The sequence below is a fragment of the Chondrus crispus genome, genomic scaffold (assembly GCF_000350225.1).
Source record: "Chondrus crispus Stackhouse genomic scaffold, scaffold_319, whole genome shotgun sequence".
Classification (NCBI taxonomy): Eukaryota; Rhodophyta; class Florideophyceae; order Gigartinales; family Gigartinaceae; genus Chondrus; species Chondrus crispus.
In genome coordinates, this window is record NW_005179205.1 from 86,853 (window position 1) to 107,275 (window position 20,423).

At 52.5% G+C, this 20,423-nt stretch overlaps 7 protein-coding genes; 4 read left to right on the forward strand and 3 right to left on the reverse strand.

The window, feature by feature from the left end:
* The first annotated feature begins 768 nt into the window (after nt 1–768).
* Nucleotides 769–1,671, forward strand: CHC_T00005847001 (hypothetical protein). XM_005717427.1 is given in 2 exon segments: nt 769–1,263; nt 1,264–1,671. The coding sequence occupies 1 exon segment, from the start codon at nt 769–771 to the stop codon at nt 1,261–1,263; it is 495 nt and encodes a 164-aa protein (XP_005717484.1). The 3' UTR covers nt 1,264–1,671.
* Nucleotides 1,672–4,606: 2,935 nt separating this feature from the next.
* CHC_T00005848001 (hypothetical protein) lies at nt 4,607–6,360 on the forward strand. XM_005717428.1 is given in 2 exon segments: nt 4,607–5,962; nt 5,963–6,360. The coding sequence occupies 1 exon segment, from the start codon at nt 4,607–4,609 to the stop codon at nt 5,960–5,962; it is 1,356 nt and encodes a 451-aa protein (XP_005717485.1). The 3' UTR covers nt 5,963–6,360.
* A 7,254-nt stretch (nt 6,361–13,614) lies between these two features.
* CHC_T00005849001 (hypothetical protein) lies at nt 13,615–13,731 on the reverse strand. The gene has a single exon (XM_005717429.1). It carries the CDS (start codon nt 13,729–13,731, stop codon nt 13,615–13,617), a length of 117 nt encoding a protein of 38 aa, XP_005717486.1.
* Nucleotides 13,732–13,735: 4 nt separating this feature from the next.
* CHC_T00005850001 (hypothetical protein) lies at nt 13,736–14,299 on the reverse strand. Its single transcript, XM_005717430.1, has one exon. The coding sequence runs from the start codon at nt 14,297–14,299 to the stop codon at nt 13,736–13,738; it is 564 nt and encodes a 187-aa protein (XP_005717487.1).
* Nucleotides 14,300–14,326: 27 nt separating this feature from the next.
* CHC_T00005851001 (hypothetical protein) lies at nt 14,327–14,818 on the forward strand. The gene has a single exon (XM_005717431.1). It carries the CDS (start codon nt 14,327–14,329, stop codon nt 14,816–14,818), a length of 492 nt encoding a protein of 163 aa, XP_005717488.1.
* Nucleotides 14,819–15,349: 531 nt separating this feature from the next.
* Nucleotides 15,350–19,382, forward strand: CHC_T00005852001 (hypothetical protein). XM_005717432.1 is given in 2 exon segments: nt 15,350–17,626; nt 17,627–19,382. 1 exon segment carries the CDS (start codon nt 15,350–15,352, stop codon nt 17,624–17,626), a length of 2,277 nt encoding a protein of 758 aa, XP_005717489.1. The 3' UTR covers nt 17,627–19,382.
* Nucleotides 19,383–19,386: 4 nt separating this feature from the next.
* On the reverse strand, nt 19,387–20,109 carry CHC_T00005853001 (hypothetical protein). Its single transcript, XM_005717433.1, has one exon. The coding sequence runs from the start codon at nt 20,107–20,109 to the stop codon at nt 19,387–19,389; it is 723 nt and encodes a 240-aa protein (XP_005717490.1).
* Between the last annotated feature and the right edge of the window lie 314 nt (nt 20,110–20,423).

Below are 20,423 nucleotides of genomic sequence, written 5' to 3' on the forward strand. Positions count from 1 at the left end.
TTCCCCTCCCCCCTCCCCCCGCAGAACGCCCCCACCATGCAGGCCGCCGCGCTCAAGAGACGCTGCTCGCAGGCCGCCCTGTGCCGCTTCCTCGCCGTGCTCGCCGCCGCGCTCGCCCTCTTCGCCCTGCTCCAGTGGGAGGAGCACATCCCCGGCATCGCCTACCTGCGCAAACGCGCCAAGAAAGTCGCCCCGCCGCACCCCGACGCCCCCGCCCCGCACCAGCCGGACCCTCTCGGAGACACTCGTCCACCACCATCACCACCCCCGCCCGACCCCGACCCGGTCGACGCTTCCCGACTCCCGCCAACGCAGGAGCAACCCCCCGGACACCACCGCCACCCCGACCCCGACCCCGACCTCGAGCCCGACCGCCTCGACGGCGACGACGGCGACGACGGCGACGATGACGACGACGCCGTCGCCAACCAGCCTCCAAACCCCCCGCCAGCCGCCGCCGCGGCCGACGACGACGTCGACGACCCGCTGCTGGCCGCGGACCTGGATGCCGCGGACCAGGAGCGCCCGCGCGCGCCCGAGAAGCCCGCCGCGCCGCGCGCCGCGCCGCGCCTCAAGGACGAGCCGTGCCGCAAGTACATCGTGTACGACAAGCCGGTGAAGACGGGGTCGTCTGCCATCTCGCTGGCCATCCGCGAGTACCTGGAGACGGTCGGCCAGACCACCGACCTGTGCTCGCGCGACGAGTGCACGGAGATGGCCCAGGACATCTGCGCCGGCAAGCGCAAGCCGCGCGTCCTGGTCGGACACATGTACGGCGAGGACGGCCTGCTCGAGTGCCTGCGCGACCGCGGCTACTACGTCGCCACCTCGGTCCGCGAGCCCAGGGACAGGTGGGAGTCGGCCTATCTGTTTAACAAGAAGAAGAACGGCACGCACTACGGAATCCCCTACCAGAAGGGCTACAGGTACTTCATGCAGCATTTTCCCCCCTGCGCTCTGTATGAATACTATGACGGCGACTCGGCAAAGTGCCGCCAACACCCTATTGAGGACCGCATCAAGCCCATTGTGGCACGCTACGACGAGATTATCGACTTGTATGATGACACCGAGCCGCGCGGCCAGCTTGCCCGTATTATCAGCAAGTACATTCACGAGAAGAACAAGTCGCCGCGCCCGGACGACGGGTTTCGGGAGCCGTTCGATACCGCCCGCTTGAACAATGAGACCATGCTGTACGAGGCGCTCAAGAGGCGGAGAGAGGAAATTCTGGAAGAGGGTCAAGCTCCACTGTGTGAATAACTCTCCGCCTTACTTGAGAGGCTCCAAGCTCCGCGGTGTGAATAACTCTCCAGCTTCACTTGAGAGGCTCCACGCTCCACTGTGTGAATATCTCTCCAGCTTTAATCTCCAGATAGAAAGCCCTTACAGAGGATATGCAAGTGTTGGCAGGGACAGTGGACCGGGGGCAGGGAGATTGCGGGTGCGTTGGAGCCCGGTATCTTTTGGGGAGAGGGAATATTTTATGGGGTACGGGTGGACATTTTTTAGGTTATGAGTCGAGCGACCCATGCGAGGATGTCTGCAGGCGAGGTCCACGTGTGCCGTAAGGCCGCGTGCCATGTAAGTAGCTGCTGTAACTGGAGATGCTGCTGTGTGTTGACAGACATAGTAGCAAGTAGTACGTAAACTCGTCCCTGCTACGGCGAATCGCATACATGTTGAAGGCCTTAACCGGCCCCATTGAACCAAGTGGCAGCTACTTTACAGACAAATGTGGCGTGGCGTAGAAGGCGTGGCGTAGAAGGCGTGGCGTGGAAGACTGTGGCGTGAAAGCTCGTGAAGCGGGATCGCAGCGGCTTTGCGCGTGCGGCTGTAAACTTACCGCACACGCTCCACACGCTCCACACGCTCCACAAGCTCCGCAAGTTGGCAAGTTAGACTCTGTCGATGAGTGGCTGTGGCTGTGGCTTTTGAAGACAGCGGGACTCGTTCCATTCTCAGGGAGACAACCTCGTTGTCTCTCAGAGAGACAACCTCGCTGGAGCACTGCACACTCACATTACTCTCACATTACTCTGTGCCCAATAAAGACGGGGTCGACGAGTGTAAGTCGGTCAATCCTCTCTCAAAAAATGGAATTTTGACTTGCTGGAATGCACGCAAAAACATGAGACTCCCTTACACTACACACATGTACACGACCGCAGCGCTGTCGAGATGGGGAGCAACTGTTGGCTTCAGAACGTCGTTCCCGTCAAAAGATAGTCGACAGATGACACCGCCTCTCCGACGGTTAGCATCAGAAAGGTAGAAGGGTCAGGCTGTCAATAGACGCAGGAATTCAATCTTTTCCGTTACGCAATCCCTCTTCCCGAACGCCACAAAGAAGCATTGCCGGAAGGAATGCACTTTTCCAATTCATGTCATCTTCACATCCTCAATCAATGCAATGTCAATGCAATACCTTCCCTTCAATGTCCCAGAATTTAGTACTCAAGCGTACGTGCCGGAAAGATCCAAAAAGACAAACATCGTTCCATCACTTTCTCCCAAAACCGCATCAATTTAACGTCGCTACGAAAGAAAACGTATCTAACGTGCTTCCACGCTGCACCGAGCCACCGAGCACTGTCAAAACAAATGATTTCAACATTGGCTTCCGCCTGCACGTGATCTAACACTACTCTCCTCAATACCAATCCTCGCACATCCGTCATGAACCCATAATCGCCATAGTGGACCGTCTCGACAACATAAATCCGCAGTTGCGCCCTTGTAAAACAAACAGAGAGACAGATCGTTCAACATACTTCCGTTGTCATTACGCCCGAACGAATGACCATTGATGCACTTGTTACCTCATTGGACACATGCTGGTCGCTGCATCTCTGCCTGAACAAATCCGGGCCATTTTTCAACCTCACAATGGGCCCGTTTGCTGGTGGCGCAACTAGACTTCTCTTTATATGAGTAGAAGCAACCGCCATCTTCTCGACCCAAATCATCTGTGCCCTCGTAGCTGCAGCTAATTAGATAGAAAACAGGTCTTTTCATCGCGAGGCTTACCATACAAATTCGGTCGCCGTCGACACCGACATGTCCCGTTACAAGAAAAAAAGTTCCTGGCATAAATCACAACCCACGCCGGATCTTGACGTCATTCTTCAATTTATAGGCTGCCGAACACCACTATTTACCCGTTGCAAAGGAAGAAGACTAATGAGCGGGGCTATCTTATTGCAACGGTACTCCAGGTACAGGGATAAGTGCTCTTGCTCATTTCTCAAAACATCTCTCTTTATACTCCCTTTGCAATAGCCGAGAAGAAATGTTGAAAGTTGACCTGAGTTGAAGGCGCAGCTCTCACCCCATTTCCAGAAGTCGCCCATAACATCTCTGGCCTCCCATCTGGAATCCCACTGACAGCGGGACTTGAAGAAGGCACTTCCTCTTCACGAAAGATGTTTCCCAAGTCGAGTTGTTCCATGCTTCGCGTCGCAGCAATTCTCGTTCTCATTTCTTTTTCCTTTGCACAAAAAAGCTCTTTTCTCCCAGAGTTTCGGAGCCCCGAATGTGATCAATTCCGTCAGCTTCTGAGGCGCCACTCCGATGTGTCGCGATTTGACCGCAAGCACTCCACGAACCTAGGCATCGCTGGCGTCGTCCTGTTTTGGACAGGGATACCAGGTATACCTCTGGGTATTGCCGCAATCTTGACTGGGAAGCGGATTGATACGAAGGCACGAAGGTCACTCGAAATGATGAACGTGTCCGAGGATAACTATAGACGCGTTAATGAGCTATGCGGGGTATTGCTGGACAGGGACCCGCTCTCTGACGTCACATTCAGAGGACAGAATGTAGATGCAGTTGTTTTGGGTGCTGTTGCTCTCGGCTTGTCGCTCTTAGTGCTTATCATTCAGCTCGGCTATGGAGCGATACTTGTTTGCCACAAGGAGACAAAGAGCTATGAGATGGAATGCATTCGGGAGGAGGAAACCATCTGTTGAGATAACAAGGGTGCGTGAAGTGAATATGTCTCAACCTTGGAGAGGGAGCAAATATCAATGCCGGGACGGAAAGTCTCTGAGGAGAGAGCAACGTTGATCACAAGGATGAAGTGAATGGGTGTTGGGACCCAAGAAGCATGAACAAAGAAGGGGAATGCCTTCTATTTCGGGAAGCGTTCACACGATGACATTTTTTATGTTGGCGGTCCATTCGCTTTGGGGAGCGTGTGGACGTGCACACATTAAAACAGTGCTTTGAGAAACAATGTCAATGTTCTACGGCATGTAAGAGAAGTGTTTTGTCTCCCCTCGCACTATATGCTACACGTTACTCTTTGGGGCATTGTCTTTGGAGACATGAATGTGTTAGACTAGGCGTCTTGATATATCAAATAGGGAATACCAATGGAGTGAAAGTGATTCCCACAGGTATTTTTTTTGTAGATCCAATCGACAGATGCTGGCCACAAGAGGATGTGATGCCGCAACTGCCTGTCACATATTTCTACGAACAAATGGATTTCAAGTGAATGTCCTATCAGGAAATAACCATAAAAACAACTTCATGCTTCAACGCAGAACAATACGACTTTACTTGTGTCCCTCACTCAAAAAGAGGCTGTGAAGGCTTCATGTCGGTCTCGTCCCAGCTTGATTCACTGGAGAGTGCTTGGGCACTTTCCGACACCTTCTTCGCGGACAACTCCATTGAAAGACAAGCTCTATGCCGTCCAATCTCGCTACGCAATCCCTTCATTTTCTACTTTGGTCACCTTCCATCGTTCGCTTGGATTACTCTCCGCCCCCTCCTCAACGCAAACGCACTCCACCCCACTTTTGACGACCTCTTCTCCCGCGGCATCGACCCAGACGTCGAGGACCCCACCGAGTGCCATGACCACCCGGCCGCACCCGTAAAATGGCCTTCATGGTCAGAGGTGCTCAGCTACCGCGATGCCGTCCGCACACAAGTCCGAGAGCGAATCGCGGCCCAGGCAGATGATACCAAAGAGCTGGCGCACACCATCAGATTGGTCGCTGAACATGAAGCTATGCACGTCGAGACACTGCACTATATGCTCGCACAGCAGCAGCGTCCGACAAAGAACTGCTGCCTTCGCGATGCCGAGCGGCCACAGCGCGAATTTCGCGACGATAAACCCCCGTGCTATACCTGGATTGAGGTTGAAGGTGCCGATGTGCCTCTCGGCGTCCCCTCGCACAGAGGCTTCCACTGGGATAACGAGAGGAACGCCGCCTCAGCTGGAGTCACGTCGTTCAGCATAGCTCAGCATGCGGTTTCCGTGGGCGATTTTTTGCGTTTCGTTCGCGCGGGCGGGTACTTGCGGCGGGAACTCTGGAGCAAAGGCCATTGGGCGTGGATTTGTCGGGAAGGGATGCAACATCCGTTATCGTGGATGTGCAATGGAGATGGAGCCATGGAAGGAGATATTCACGTGCTCACGAGTGTGGGTCCTGGCATGGAAGGGCATGGCGCAAGGGTTGATTACGCTGACATGCTGCAATGGCCAGTATCAGTTTCGCTCGCGGAGGCACTTGCGTACGCCAAATGGAGCGGGGCGTCGCTCCCGTCCGAGCCGCAGTGGCTGCTCGCGGCGTACGGTAACGAGGGTGCCCGAGGGAATGGGGGCCATGTCGACGTCATGACAGGACGGCTGCACAGCGTTTCAACTGGGTGCTTGTCGACGGGCGGCGCGGTGGGGCTAGTCGGGAATGGATGGGAGCTGACGACGACACTGTTTGAAGAATTTGAGGGGTTCAGGCCGACAGAAAGGTATCCAGAGTATTCAAAGGACTTTTTTGACTCCAAACACTACGTGTTGAAAGGGGCGAGCTGGGTGACCCATGAGATTCTTGTGCGAGGGTCTTTTCGAAACTTTTTCCAGGCGATGTATCCTTACGTGTTTAGTAAGTTTCGGCTCGTACTTCCTCAGGCGGGAGATGGAGAAGGACGATCGGATGAATGAGCGTGGTTGTGACACGCATCGGCTTTATCCATTTGCGTTAAGGATTTCCTGGGCTCTGCGGCCTCGTAGCCTCCGAAGCATTTTCTGTGGTCTATGTCGCCGTCAGCAAAGGAGGGCAGTCCGAGTCCAGTTTCAGTCAGAAGCGCGATGGCCCCTCGTCGCGCTGTTAAACGCGCCCATCCATAGGTACATATATTTGGACCAACCTTTGTCCTTCTTGTCTTTCTGTCTGTTTCCATACCGAAGTTACTGAAATGACTTCTGCGCTTGTGCTTTTGAACAAACCACAAGCAAACGAACCACGATACCCCTATTGTACTACTACTGACAGCTTTTGGGATTAGTTTTGACCTTTTCACCTTTTGAGATTATACACACGTTCTGGCATCAGCTAGCCAGTAATCCAGGCTTTTCATCCTTTCATATCGCGTTTGCAGGGTTCTCCGCCTCAAACACAACTCTCTTGAGTGGGAATACTTTCTAGTAGTGTAAATCAATTCATTCTTTGGAACCAGCCTCGACGAAAACTAGATTCTAGTGCTTTGCACTCTGTGAAATCGAATCAATGAAAGGCAGTGCCCTATTGCAGACTATCGCTATGCCGGTGTAAAACCGCTACCAGAAGCCCTTCCAAGCCCTTCCGTCTATACCACGAATTTTCTTATGAATGTCATTGTAGTACACAAATACGCGCGTATACCACGTCACTGACCCGGCCTTTGCACATGTCGACGTTCCGAAAGAGGTCAATGCAAACTGCAGTATCCGTCCCGAAGACTTTTCAGTGAAGAAAAGCGGCCCGCCACTGTCGCCGTAGCACGTATCGGTCCGCGCAAAATGAGGCCATCCCGGCGAAACCGCGCATACTTGAATTGGTGCACTGAGGAATTGTCGGATGTAGGGATGCTCACGCCTTGCACATGCCAGAAAAGGTTTAATGATAAGAGATGCCTTCATTAGATGTGAGGCTTTCGGCCCCTTTTCAGACAGTTGCCCGTACCCCGCAGTGCTAACTCTGGTACCGACCAATGGCATGCTCTTATAGCTTCGCCCCAGCTTAACCGTTGAGAGTTTTGCCTTTGAGATCGGTCGATCGAGGTACACGAGGGCGATGTCATTGCGGTGGTCAAAGAGTCGCGGCTTATACTTCTTGTGTAAAAAAAAACTCTTGACAAAATACGGTCGCTTCACTGTGTTTTCGACTCTGAGCTTCGCGCTTGACTCCCCGATGAAAGCATAAGAAGAGAACGTAGCCGCGGAGGGGAAGCCATTGCGTCCTACAAAGCAATGTGCGGCTGTTAACAACCAGCGCGGTGCGATCACAGTCGCCGTACAGAGGCTGGAGTACTGCGCATCTTTGAACTTAATGATGAGATGTGCCAAATGACGCGTAATCCGCTTTCCTGCTCGAGAGCCACCGACAACGCGAGATTGCAGTGCTTGTCTCTTCGAGAAAGATGGTTTCGGCCTGGCAGAAACAGATAAGAGCCCGAAAACAGCTACCAGTAAAAGTGCCCTGTTCATTCTGGCCTTCCTCATTGTAGAGCTCACGCTTGCGACGGGGCTCTTTAGAGAATGACGTTTTGCTTGGGTGAAATCATAAAGACAGAGACCTTTTCATCTGCGATTGCGAGAAAACATGTTATGGAGTTGTCTCAGCTGCTGTAGCACTGAACAGCTCGAAAGCACAGGGGCTCCTGAAACGCATGTCCATGACAATATTTCGTGCCCCATTACAGCTTGGTTTTCTCTCCCTATGCTTGAGATCGAGCCCTTATTTGGACCTCGAACGTTGGGCATCGGTGTGTTCATATATAGCAGGAGGAGACTTTGTTCCTGCGCATCTGGCCCCCGGAACTTCTATAATAATGTACATTGACAAAATGCCATGGCGACATAATCGAGAATTGACTAATTTAATTAACGGACCAATAAGCTATTGGCAGGGAAGGTTCAATGCGAGTATTCTTCAAAGGTTTCCCGCTAAAAGATTATTGGCAGCTCAGTTATTTCAGGTCTCGACAGAATCGTTCCTCCAGGAAAGGGAAAGTATACTTCAGCAGAAAAGCATACATACATGAGGACATGAGGATGTTAAGGATTGCTTGGCCGGGGGGGGGGGGGGGGGGGGGGGAAGGGGGAAGGCATCGCATGCAACGACTGTATAAAAATTTCATAGTTTTGTAAAGCGATCGCAGAAAATTCATCCCTTGTCAATTGTGTCTGGGATCTTGTGACATGAGAATCAGCTCGGTCTCGTTGCGTTCTCAAACCGTACATTTTTGAAACGGGTTTCCCTTTGCAGAGGTCCTTGTATGTTTTAGAAGCCCTTTTTCTGTGAATACGCATTGACCAAAACATCATAGCTCTAACTTTCCCGCATTGAATGAGACCGGAACCTATGAACCATTCATAGCATGCAGTGTGGGGTAACAATTTCCTCTGAACTGCCAAAATCTCTCGGTCTTTGTGATTTCGAAAGCCGATTGAATGATCGAAAGAACGGAATCATGAAAAAATCTAAGGGATCGTTGATGACACTTACAGCTTGATTGTGAGAAGCCTGGATCGGCAAGCGGTGGTACGAATCTCTGTGAAGAGCCATTAAAGCAACGGCGTATGCATTGCCTCCTTGAAAAGAAAAAAACCTTTACATTTTTGCCTGAACATTTCCATCGCGGATAGGTTTCGTATTGTCTCCCATATCTAAAATCAGGATAATGTGTAGCGGTAGTTCTTTCATCTTATCTCAACAGCTTATGTGACTGCCTTATGTGTTTGGCGCATTGGAATAGACGATAAAACCACGTGGGCATATCATGGGTGTAAACAAATAGACATTTCTCATGCCTCATTTTCACGGGACAAAAGTTGTTCTAACTCTCAAAGCACCATTTAGAATGTTCAGTAAATTATGTGGTTTGAAATCAAGTTTGTTTCCTTTATGTGTATTGGATTGCAGACCTCATCAATACGACAGCGGAACTGGCTCACAAAATCTCCGACATATGAGAATTTGCTCATTAATACAGATGTTAGAAGGGTCCTATAATCAACGATGAAAAGTATTTTTTGACAATCTAGATATACAGTAAAGGGGACCCTACCCATTAGTGCCGCCCCGTGCGAGACCCCAAAATAGGCACTATTGGGAGATGGCATTAGTAGGTGACGTCGTCACATCTATTTTCATGCACTCGGTAATTAACGTCTGCCTGCTCCGCGTTGGGTCTCTGTCGTGTTTTGCAGTGAGAAACGCGCGCGTTGCCGACCTCAGATACGATAGAGCGTCTGAAACTTGGCATTCAGTCGCCAAAACTTCTAGCTCACCAAACAATTCCGAGATCTCAACGATAGAGGGTACAGTCCCTCTCTCTCGTCCTCTGCGCTCCCATCTTCATCACTTGATTGCGCGTTTCTTTTTTCATTTCCGGAACCGGATTCATAAGGAGGACAAGCTAAGGTCTGCGAACGCTGTTCGGTGAATCGGATCGGGCTTAAAAGCCGCTTTCACATGGTTTCACGCGCTACGGACGGACGGCAGCATAACACCGAGACCCGACCCGTGTGACACATGGCACTTTCCTTGTTCGTGCGTTTGGCAGGCATTAGTGGGAGGGTAGCATAAGTAAAAGCGGCACTAATGGGCGTCCCCCCCCCCCCCCCCCCCCCCGTACTGACAAGATACTAAACCGCCGGTCATAGCAACGGTCGTTTTATTGTAAATGATTATATAAGAAGAGTTTGGTACATGAAGTCAAAGCGAGAAAACCAGACAACACTATAAACAGTTCGATCCATCTAGATCTACATAGTTCTGGTGTGTTTCTTGATTCTTGTTCTTACGTAGAAATGAAAGTCGAAGGGTTAAGGACCAATATGACTACTTATTTCTATAGTCTTCCGTACTTGGAAATATCCATCTCAAGTCGCATATTGGCTATGAAAATTTGCAGGGGAACCATATATACAAATCATGAATTTCCTTTCAGATTCCTCCTATTGCATTTTAAAGGAAGTAGGATTCACGGAAATGTGTTTGAAAATGAATGTTTATAGTGATGGCACTGCGAAATATCGATTGGAAGTACTAGTTGTCCTGTTCTTCTAGAAAACGTTATTTCTTCAAAAGTCCATGTCATGACCAGTAGAGAAGGACAGACGCTCCTGTAAAACACTACGTTGCACGCTCCTATTTTGTGATGGGCGGATGGAAATATTTCGTTTCGTGCTGACGGCCTCATCAAAAATGAAAATGGCAATGAGGATACTGTTGTCATCACTGAATTAAGTCGTTTTGAAAATAGTCAGCATTCAATTTCTTAGAGCGATTGGAGGAACAATCCAAAACAATTAGCTGCAATAAATCTCGCTAAGAATTGCAAACAGAAAAACCTGTATGTACGGTAGTTGTACTCAGAACTCGTTTCTTACACTTGCATGTCATTTCCCCACAATCGAAATTTTTGGGCCTGCCCTTCGGGTAATTACTCGAAGCCTTGTTCTTGTGCAGAACTATTTGCAGTTTTCTCATGACCTGCTGTATGAATGCCCTGACTGTAATCCAAAGACAACAGAAAGGGTTCTACATTAGAAACTATTTGGGCATATGATTGTAAATCCACAAGCCCAGGAATATTTCCGTCTGCTGGGGACGAAAAAACGTAGTTTACTTTCTCATTGAGACGTGGTCCAATAGCCGCCTTTTCACAACAGCCAATTTTGTATTGACGATGTAGTATATGTCTTCCATCTCAATACTAAAGAGTTCATCACACCTCTACAACCTATTTCGAAGATATATCAGCACATCAGTCATCACTTTCTACTGCCACTCCGTGTGAAGTAACATGAAAGGCGATGCCGTCGTTTTGTTCTTACTCTTTTTTACTTTGGCTCTCGGAGCCGATAAACTAACCGGAAAACACTATCATGGACGCTCTTCGACTCTCAGGCCATCTCCGTCATCATCCTCCACCGGACCCACAGAACTCATTGTCGGTGGCTTCAAAGCCAAAAGATCTTTGCGGAAGAGACTGGCCCTTGTTGTCATAGAGACAAGGGCTGGAGATGTCTTCAGTTGTACCGGTTCCGTCATCTCTCGCAAGCATATTTTGTGCGCAGCGCACTGTTTCGTGGACTTTGGAAGGATGAACAAAGTGTATGCAAAGAAATCCTACGTACTTGTTGGGGAAAAGGGGACTGATATTAAATACTTTGACAACCCGGCGAACAAGTATTTCATGAAAAGAGTTTATGTGGACAGAAGGTACAGGAACAATGGCCTTTATCGATACGATGTAGCTGTTATAGAGTTGAAGAACAGAATATCTCGATCTAGATACGTTCCGATGATCCTCGGAGATGCTCCATCCAGAGCCCCCGGAGGTGTGATAGTCTCCGGGTATGGAGCACGAGGCACTTTCAAATACTCTGGCAAAACTGTTCTGCAAGCAAAGGTGATACATCAAAAATGGGATGTCTGCCACAAGCAGTTGGGATTTTTTGCCGCTAACTCAGAAGAAGAGGAAGTCTGTTCGACCTCTAAGGGATTTCCGGAAGTGGGGAAGACAGGAATTTGTTTTGGTGACTCTGGTGGTCCTATCATGAGAAAAAGCGGCAAAGATTATATTCAGTACGGAATTGCAAGCTATTTTTATGGGTGGCTCTGCGAGGGCTCTGGAAGCGTTTTTGTTCACCAGAGAGTCTCAGAATATCGTTCCAAGATCGACTCTTTAGTGCGTTCTGGACGCAAGACTGGGTGGAAGATGTACCGATAGTGTCGATTTAAGTTCTTGTGGAAATTGGTTTGAAATTTTTTTCGTTCTCAGCCACGGTTTACTAGAGAGAATACGCAAATGCGAAGACCGCAACGAAACTGTTAAACAATGAAACTTATATTACAATTTGAACTGCAGAAGTCTGCATTGTGGCCTGAGCCAAGCTGTAGCTTTGTTGTCAGAGAGAGTAATGAGAATTTTCGGTAGTCATGCGTCGTGGGGGGATAGCGTTGCAATGAGTAGGGACGGAAGACATGCGGTATCTGGATCGCTTGACACAAACGTGCGAGTATGGGACGTGGAGAACGGGATCGCAGTTCATTTCGGGAAGAAGGAGAACTGGCAAGACATGGTACATCAATTTGTGAAGAAAGAAGTTGTGAGTGCCGTTTTCTGCAACGGACCAAGCTGCATATTATTGAGAATGGAGGGAAAATTGTGGGCGAGGGAGAGAATGGCTCCCAGGCTATCTTGGCACACTTAGAGGGTGGCGAAGACTGCTTGGGGTTGTACATCAACCAACATCATGGGGTCGTAGCTTCGTCTTCTAGTCGTCCGATGGCTACTATGAATGTGTTTGTCCGAACACGAAAAAGTGAGAGCAGTAGTAGTAGATTCACTGCATCGTGCAGGCAGGCTCCCGTTGAGATTGGCTTCCGGATAGACCGCACCGTCGTGCTTCTTGGATCTCGCTAGCTAGATGCGGTGTGCTCGAAAGTTCCATCAACGGGGAGAATGCATGGCTTCTAGAACTCGTTTTCGAGCAAGCTATCGTGCCGTGACCTTAGATAAGATGCTTCGGCAGGGGTGTGTTCATGGATGCTGATGTTGACACCCAAACGTGAGAGGTTGGGGATACCTTTTCGAAAGGCGTCGTCTTCGGCGAGCAAAAATCGAAATACAACAGTTATAACGCTGTTGAAACGTTGTAGGAGAGTGGGCTTCAAAGTGAGAGATGGCAGGCTTTGTTGCAGCATAAGTAGAACCATATGCTGCTATGGAACCTCCTCTTGGGTAGAACGGGTCTTGAGCCGGTTGTCCCAACATCTGCTAGAAAGTCTTGACAGTCTTCAACTGCAACGCATACAGAAGGCAAGAAAGTAAGCTCTCGAAAAGAGAAGACGAAGTATATGTGCAATCACCTATGGTAACGGGTTTATCTTTTGCATCTATTGTAGAGATCTGGTGGATTTGAAACAGCGCATTCTCCGGCCACTAGCTAGAGTACAGAACCCTTAAATGACGAACTTGACCGTCGCTTTTGTTGCTGTGTCGAAACACATGTCGGTTCTTGTGGCTGAGATTACAGTTGGAACACTGCGGAGGGCCCAACGCAGCCGTCCCCACCCTCGTTTTCAACGTGCACATGGCGAGAAAAAAAGCTTAATCTCATGTACGTACTCTGCTACCTTGTACGGGTCCACAGGGTTTCATGCTGCAAGCGTCCGGAAATACGGACGAAAACCGTTACACAAAACGACTCTTGTCCCGGCGCAACCACTACTTAATTCAACGCTAAAACTGTGGCGGACCTGACAAAACGACGGCCCTTCCCACATGCCGTGCAGCTTCACTGCAGGGAATTTACAGCCCTGTTCAGCTCTTCCCGCAATCAAACTAATATTCATTTTCCGTATCGTTTGCTCTTGCCGAGCCTCACCAGACCCCAAACTCTGCCCGACGCGCCCCTGCGTCATTTGACAGGAATGCGCTGATGGCACGCCCGCCTACGCTATTCTTGACCTTAGCGACACTCCTCGTCCTGCTTACCTGTTCGCTAGGCTTTGAAAAACGCATCGTGGGGGGTGGCGGGGCCGCGCCCAAGTACGTGCGACATCTTGTGTACATCTTGGTCAAAACCAACAACGATAACTATTTCACATGCACGGGCACAATCATCGGGCGGCGTTGGGTGCTCTCGGCTGCGCACTGCTTTGCCGAAACTTCCCACGGGAAATCCGCAAGCATCCATGATACCATTGTGTTCATCGGCTCACGCTCGGGCTACCCGATGATGACGGAAACGCCGCTGCAGCTTTCGCGGGTTATGGTGCATCACGGATGGCGCGGATCTGGTCGCGACTTGCGGCACGACGTGGCGTTGTTGGAGCTGAGGAAGCCATTGGCGGACAACAAGTTCCATCCTGTCTTGCTGGGTGACGTGCCCAAGGCGGGGGCGCACGTGGTCGCCGCGGGGTATGGGACGACTTCCGAACGGGGTCCAAACGCGGCGACGGCGAAGCAGGCGAAGCTGGTGTCGCAGAGCTTTTCGAAGTGCGCGACGAGGGAGAGGGCCGGTGTGCGCGAGTTCCTGCGCGAAAAGTTTCAGACGTGCGCGACGTCGTTGGGCTTCCCACATGAAGGCGTGACGGATACTTGCTGTAAGTAGTGCAAGCGAGGCGAGCGTGCGTGAATGATACGACGGCAGTGACTGACTCTCTTCTTCGTTCCTGCGTACTCTCTCTCGCACGACAGACGGGGATAGCGGGGGCCCTTTGTTCCTGATCGGGGATGGCATGCGGATGCGGCAGTTTGGGATCACGAGCTTCTCGTACATGAAGTGCGGGAAGGCGGGGGCGACGCCATGGTATGTACGTGTGTCTGCGTACGAGCAGGGCATCCGGGCTGTGATGCGAAGCGGGCTGGCGAAAAGTGGGGGGTTCCGGTCGCTGCGCACGCGCAAAGGGCGAGGGAAGCAGCCAAGAGCGGCCGCGGTGAAAGTGAGAGCGGGCGAAAGCGGGTATGCGAGGCGGTTCCACAAGGACAAAGGCTTGTAAACGAGAGGCCGGTTGGTAGCGAAGCAAAGAGCGCGTATATCCCGCGCAGCATGGTAGATACACTCGCACGCGGCTCTCGCACGCCTCACATGACGGCACACCCCAAGCGATCTCCCTGCGCTCCCTCTGCGGTGTCGACACCTATATCCTTATCGAGTGTCTCGACCTCCTCTGCGAGGACGGTGACGGCGCGGACCTGCTTGTCGATCCACCTCGCGGCCATCTGTATTCGGCGTCTCTCGCGGCCCGTCTGCGGGCCGGAGATGGCGAGGTTCCGCCGGGCGGCCTCCTCCATGTGAAGGATTCGGTGGCACTCGCGCAGGCGGCGGCGGACGTGGGCCAGGCGGTCGCGGGTGCTCGCGTCCAGGGCGCGGGCGCGAGCTGCGTCCGTGCACGGATCGCCCTCGCAGATGCACTCGCCGTAGAGGTGGCATATAGATGACAAGCCGCGCGGGTTTGAGGCGGCCGACGCCTCGCGGGAGGAGGATACGCCCGACGATGCCATCGCCGAGGCAGGGAAGTTTGGCCCACTTGCGGCTGCGGTGGCGGAATGGTGCACCAGGCACTGGAGCAGAAAGGTGTTGTACGAAAAGACTGTTGACAGTCTTTCCACGTGTAAAACACAGCAATGAATGCACACGTAGTTCACGTGTACACGTAGCACAGCTGTTACACGTTTACACGTGCCCATTTCTTCTCTGCGCCCGAGATCAAGCAGGAAAAGTTCCTGTCCTCCCGTCCATCATCAGCACATTGCGCATTACGCGCCCCGACCGTCGTCCACACTTTCCTCGCCGCTCTTGCCAACCCTCTAGCGCCGCCCCGCAACAATGCCGCTGCTCACTCTCTTCCTCCCGCTCCCTTCTTTCCCGGTGTGTCGTCCCAGCCCGCGGCGCCGCCTCTCCCCCCGCTGTGCCTTACCAGACCGTGTCCTCTGGGCCGACAATCTCACCAAGACGCACGACGGCCGTGTCTACCAGCTGCAGGATGTCTCGCTCTCGCTCCCCGCGGGCGCCAAAGTCGCCATCCTTGGAGCCAACGGCTCCGGAAAGTCCACGCTCCTCTCTATCCTCGCGGGCCTGCAGCCGCCTGACAAGGGCTCCGTCGCCCTGCGAAAGGGCTCCTCGCTGGCCTTCGTCTCGCAAGAGCTCCCGCCCGATTTGGACATGTCCCAGTCCACCTTGAGCGCGGTCCTCACCCTCGCCGCGGCCTGCACCAACTCGGCAGACGTGCGCGCCGCGCTCAAGTACGCCCGCGCCTCCGCCCTCGTCGACAAGGCCGAGGCGGAGAATGCCGCGCAGGCCGAGATTGACGCCCTGCTGCAGAGATTGGCGGAGGCCGCCGCCGGAATGGATGAGCGCCCGGCCGCATGGGAGATTGAGAGCTACTTGGCGACGGCCATGCACCGCCTGCAGCTGCCGAATAACACCCCCGTGATGGAGCTGTCGGGCGGCCAGAAGAGGCGCGTGGCTATCGCTGCGGCCCTAGTCTCAAGGCCAGATGTTTTGCTGCTGGATGAGGTCACCAACCATTTGTCGATTGAGGGGATCCAGTTTTTGGAGGAGACTCTTCAGGATCCGGCCTTGAGCGTGCTCTGTATTTCACATGACCGCTATTTTGTGGATCGCGTTTGCACCACTGCCATTTGGGAGCTCGATGACGGGCTCAATCGCTACTCGCCCGGGTATGATGCGTTTTTGACGGAGAAGGCCGCCATGATAGAGGCGGAGCAGAAGGAGATGCTCGACCTTGCCAAGGCCTTCCGCCGCGAGCTTGAATGGATGCGGAAGCAGCCCAAGGCACGAGCAACGAAGGCAAAAGCGAGGGAGGAGGGCTTTGAGAAGCTCCAGCAGGAGCTGCAAAGGAGGAAAAATAAGATTAAGGAGAACACACGCGTGAAGAATTTGGCTTCAGCGACGGAGAGGCTGGGCAGCGATGTCGTCCAGCTGGAAAACGTCACGTTAACAAGGGGCGGGAAGCTCGTGCTTGACGGCTTTAATTACACATTTGAACGAGGAGAGCGCATCGGGATTTGCGGAGGGAATGGTGTCGGGAAGAGCTCGTTAATTCGCGCGCTGTTGGGGAAGGTGCCACTGCAAGAAGGCACCATTAACGTAGGAGAGACGGTTGTGTTTGGGCATTTTGATCAAGACGGAATTGACTTGTTGGCACCCTTGTCCGCCGCCTCTGAGGCTTTGCTGGGCGGAAAGGGAACCGATGAAATTCGAGTGATTGACTATGTCAGCGAACTCGTTTCCTTGCATGGGCATAATCCAGGGAATGGGAAGAGCTCTGTGTCGAGGAAGGGGGCCTCTGGGATAGGAGCGAAAGATGAGGCAGTCGCTCAGCTTGATGCCAAAATCGCCTCTCTAAGCCATAGCATCGCACTTCCCTCGCCACCTACAAAATCTGCTGGCGTCAGTAACCCGCTCACCAAGATGTCACCTATTACTATGTTGGACCATTTCGGCTTCAAGAGGCAACAACAACACAACTTTGTGTCTCATCTTTCAGGAGGCGAAAAGAGAAGGCTCCAACTCATGGCTCTACTGCTGAAGAATCCCAACTTTCTTCTACTCGATGAGGTGTCGAACGATCTGGATATTAACACACTGACAATGCTCGAGGAATTGCTGCTAAGCTATTCTGGTGTTCTAGTTTTGTGCTCTCATGATAGATTCATGCTTGATCGTTTGGTTGACCATTTACTGATCCTAGAGGGCGACGGCAAGGTGAGTTTAGTGGAGGGAAAGTTTACGGAATACCTCGACGCGAAAAGAGAAATGGAACAGGAGGCCAAACAGAACCGAAAAGCGGTTGCTGTTGAAGAGCGGACGCAAGTGGCCGAGAGAACTGCCGCTGCAGCAGCACAGAGCAAGGGACGCACAATGTCATATCATGAAAAAAAGGAATATGCCTCCTTGGAAAAGGAAATTGAGCAATGCGAGGCGCGGTACGAGGAGCTTTCAGCAAAACTCGAGCAGGAGGCAACAAATGCGGGATATAGCGACTTGGCAGAATGGAGTGCCGAGCTTGCGAAAACAGAAAAAGAGATTGAATCAAAGACGGAGCGGTGGGTGGAACTAGCGGAGATTGCAGGTGACTGATGACAATGCTCGAAGCGAATGGCCCTTTTTGAATTAACGTTTCGTCTCCAGTCTCAGTGACCCTGTGATACTGGCAAAGGGTTGGGTATTGTTGGAGTAATTTGCACCGAAAGTTGTTCTTGTGGCGAACGAGACGTGATTTCAAAAGAACTGCGGAAAGATGAAATTGAGTTTGTCGAGAAATTAGGTCAGGAGAAGCTTGAGCCATTGGGATCGAGCGGAGCTTTCGCCCATATCGAAAAGGTAGTCCACGAGGGTGGAGGAATCAAAATTCATCACAACGAGGCACAGAAGCACAGGATTTTGCAGTGGAAGGCTTTTCCACGCGCCGAACGCACTCTGGTCTAGAGGTCATCATTTTGAAAGGGATCTTGCGTTGCTGGGGTGGGGGTGGCAGTTCCTCCGCACTGCGCACGGGAGGATAGTGATATTAGAGGCAGGATCAAACAGTCCACTTCTGGGCGCACTCTTCCTTGAGAATGCGCATTTTGCCCAACGGCAGGATAGTTGATGTGTCTGCAACGATACGTTCAACGATGGTTTGATCTTTGTCTCTAACAATGAAAATAAACTTGACGCAAAGGCGGCGGCCGGGAACACGCCTATGTGTGGGAACAAGATGCAATGTGAATCATGGAAGCGCAAGTGATTGTAAATGCTTGTACCCACAGGTGAGGTCTTTCTGTAGTTGGTGCCTGTCTTGCTCTGATAATTTGCTCGCGGGATGCATTCTGTTCATTTTATCGACCCATAAAGGTAGCCTCTCATGGCAGTCAGAATCGAATCCAATGGCACTGACTTCGATGAGAAGTTTCATGACTTTGATGAGCGCTGGAAGGAGCAGCTCGCCTTCGGTCCTGTCGTTGTGGATGATTTGAAAAACAATTAGAAAGGACTTTTGGCATTGGAGAATGAGCTCATTGTGATCCCGAGGGATGCGTTCCATGGTAGAAGTTGTGGCTAGAGGAATGCCATCGACAACCGGAATACGGCCGTTGCCGGAAGTCGAATCCATATCTGGTATCTTCTCGGCCTTTGGCGGGGGCTGCGGAGGAGGACCGCACGATTACTTTTGAGAGAAAGAGGGGGTGCGTGTACCGGGCGGGTTGAGGTCAGTGGGACATGGGGGTTAGAATGCAGTGCTGTTCCTTATGTAGGAGTTGAGACGTGGTGGAGTGTGGGTGTGTAGGATGAATGGAGCCTGCGGGGCAAGACTGACGGGAAGTGCTATAATGGCAAGACGCAGCGAGATGCACAGGGGTGTGGACCAAACATCGCGAGCAGTTAGCGGGGCTGTGGAATGCAGAGAAAATTGGGTAGCTCGCTGCTGGAGTCTCCGCGAAGCAGTTTCATGGCCGGACTGTGGTTGGCAGTTGAATGAGAATATAGACGACAGACGGGACGAGCAGAAGGTCGTGGAAAGGGGCCGAGCTGCTGGACTCTCGGGCCATGAGACGGGCGGGGACATGAAGGGAGGCGGTCGCAATGTGCGGATGGTTACGTGCCGGCAGGGGCGGGGCGGAACGCCGGGGACGGTGGGTGTGGAAAGGTAGACGGGTAGGATATGCTGCAAAGCAACCGGGGCACGAGGTAACGGTGTCGGGGGCGGGAGACATGTCGCGAGGTAAGGAAGAGACGAAGAAATGATTGGGGCAATGTTATACATCGGTCGGTAAGTAGTTGTGCAGTTCGGTAGGTGGTGAAGAGCGGTGTAGTTTACGAATACGTTTGAAATTATATACACGTTTGTTGTTGACGAGCTAGTTGCTAATGGCGGCTTCTAGTTCTGCGTAGCCGTTGTCCAGGTCGAGCTTGAGTTGACTAGCGTCATCAAACGTAAGCTCGAAGGAGGCCGGCATGGCATTAAGCTTTTCGACCCAAAACTCGACGCGAGCATTAAACACAAAGTCCTGCGGCAGGGAGGAAATGCTCTTCAACGTCTTCATGAGCGAGATAAGATCCGGGAGCAAAAAGCCAACTGCCACTTGATTGGTATCAATGCAGGTACCCAAATGATGAAACAAGCTGGTGCAGCGGAAGACAAACTTGTTTTGATGCTTGGGCTCCTTTGGGCCCTTAACAGTAACAGGGTACCCACACGCGAGTCTCGGGCGGGCCTTGCTCGCCTTGATATCGTACTCATGAATGAACTTATCAATCTTGGGTATAAACTCAGCCGTGCTCGCCGTAAGCACCTTGTACTGCTGGATGAGCAGCTCGCACTGGCGCTCATAGTCATCCTGGCTAATGGCGCCCCACCGCGCCCAGATGTTCTCCAAGCGCTCGGTGGCCGTGATGACGGAGAAGACGGCCGACATGTCCTCGTACTTGTCTGTGTTGCGTTCCTCGTCGCGCTTATCCCGGTACAGGCGCACCGGCTCTCCGCGTGGCGGCGCCGACGAGAAGACTGACACCGGGGCCGACGGGGCCGCCGCAGTGACCGGCGCCGGAGGCACGTACGGCGACGCGGGCGCGGCGGGCATCGCCGTGAAGCGAGACGGCGGGGCGTCCGTGTGCGCGGCGCCCGGGCGCGGCCAGTAGTGGTTCGCGGCGAGCTTGTAGTCGGCCATGGTGCGAGGCGGGGGCGGTGTGGGAGGTGGAGGGCGGCGGGTAGCGCGGGTCGGTGGGGGGAGGCGGCAGTAGGGCGGGTCGGTGACATACATTCTTGACTGCGGGCGCGGTGAGTTGTTGGAAGGGTACACGTGGGGGCAACAGCAATGCAAGCGGGGGAGGGGGTTGCGTTGCGCGACGGTGAGAGAGCGTGGCAGCGCGCGAAGCGGGGGCACGGGCACGGCAG

Coding starts and splice junctions, on each gene's coding strand:
- CHC_T00005847001 (XM_005717427.1), top strand. CDS start 769: ATGTACGGCGAGGACGGCCTGCTCGAGTGCCTGCGCGACCGCGGCTAC.
- CHC_T00005848001 (XM_005717428.1), top strand. CDS start 4,607: ATGTCGGTCTCGTCCCAGCTTGATTCACTGGAGAGTGCTTGGGCACTT.
- CHC_T00005849001 (XM_005717429.1), bottom strand. CDS start 13,731: ATGAACACAATGGTATCATGGATGCTTGCGGATTTCCCGTGGGAAGTT.
- CHC_T00005850001 (XM_005717430.1), bottom strand. CDS start 14,299: ATGTACGAGAAGCTCGTGATCCCAAACTGCCGCATCCGCATGCCATCC.
- CHC_T00005851001 (XM_005717431.1), top strand. CDS start 14,327: ATGGTATGTACGTGTGTCTGCGTACGAGCAGGGCATCCGGGCTGTGAT.
- CHC_T00005852001 (XM_005717432.1), top strand. CDS start 15,350: ATGCCGCTGCTCACTCTCTTCCTCCCGCTCCCTTCTTTCCCGGTGTGT.
- CHC_T00005853001 (XM_005717433.1), bottom strand. CDS start 20,109: ATGCCCGCCGCGCCCGCGTCGCCGTACGTGCCTCCGGCGCCGGTCACT.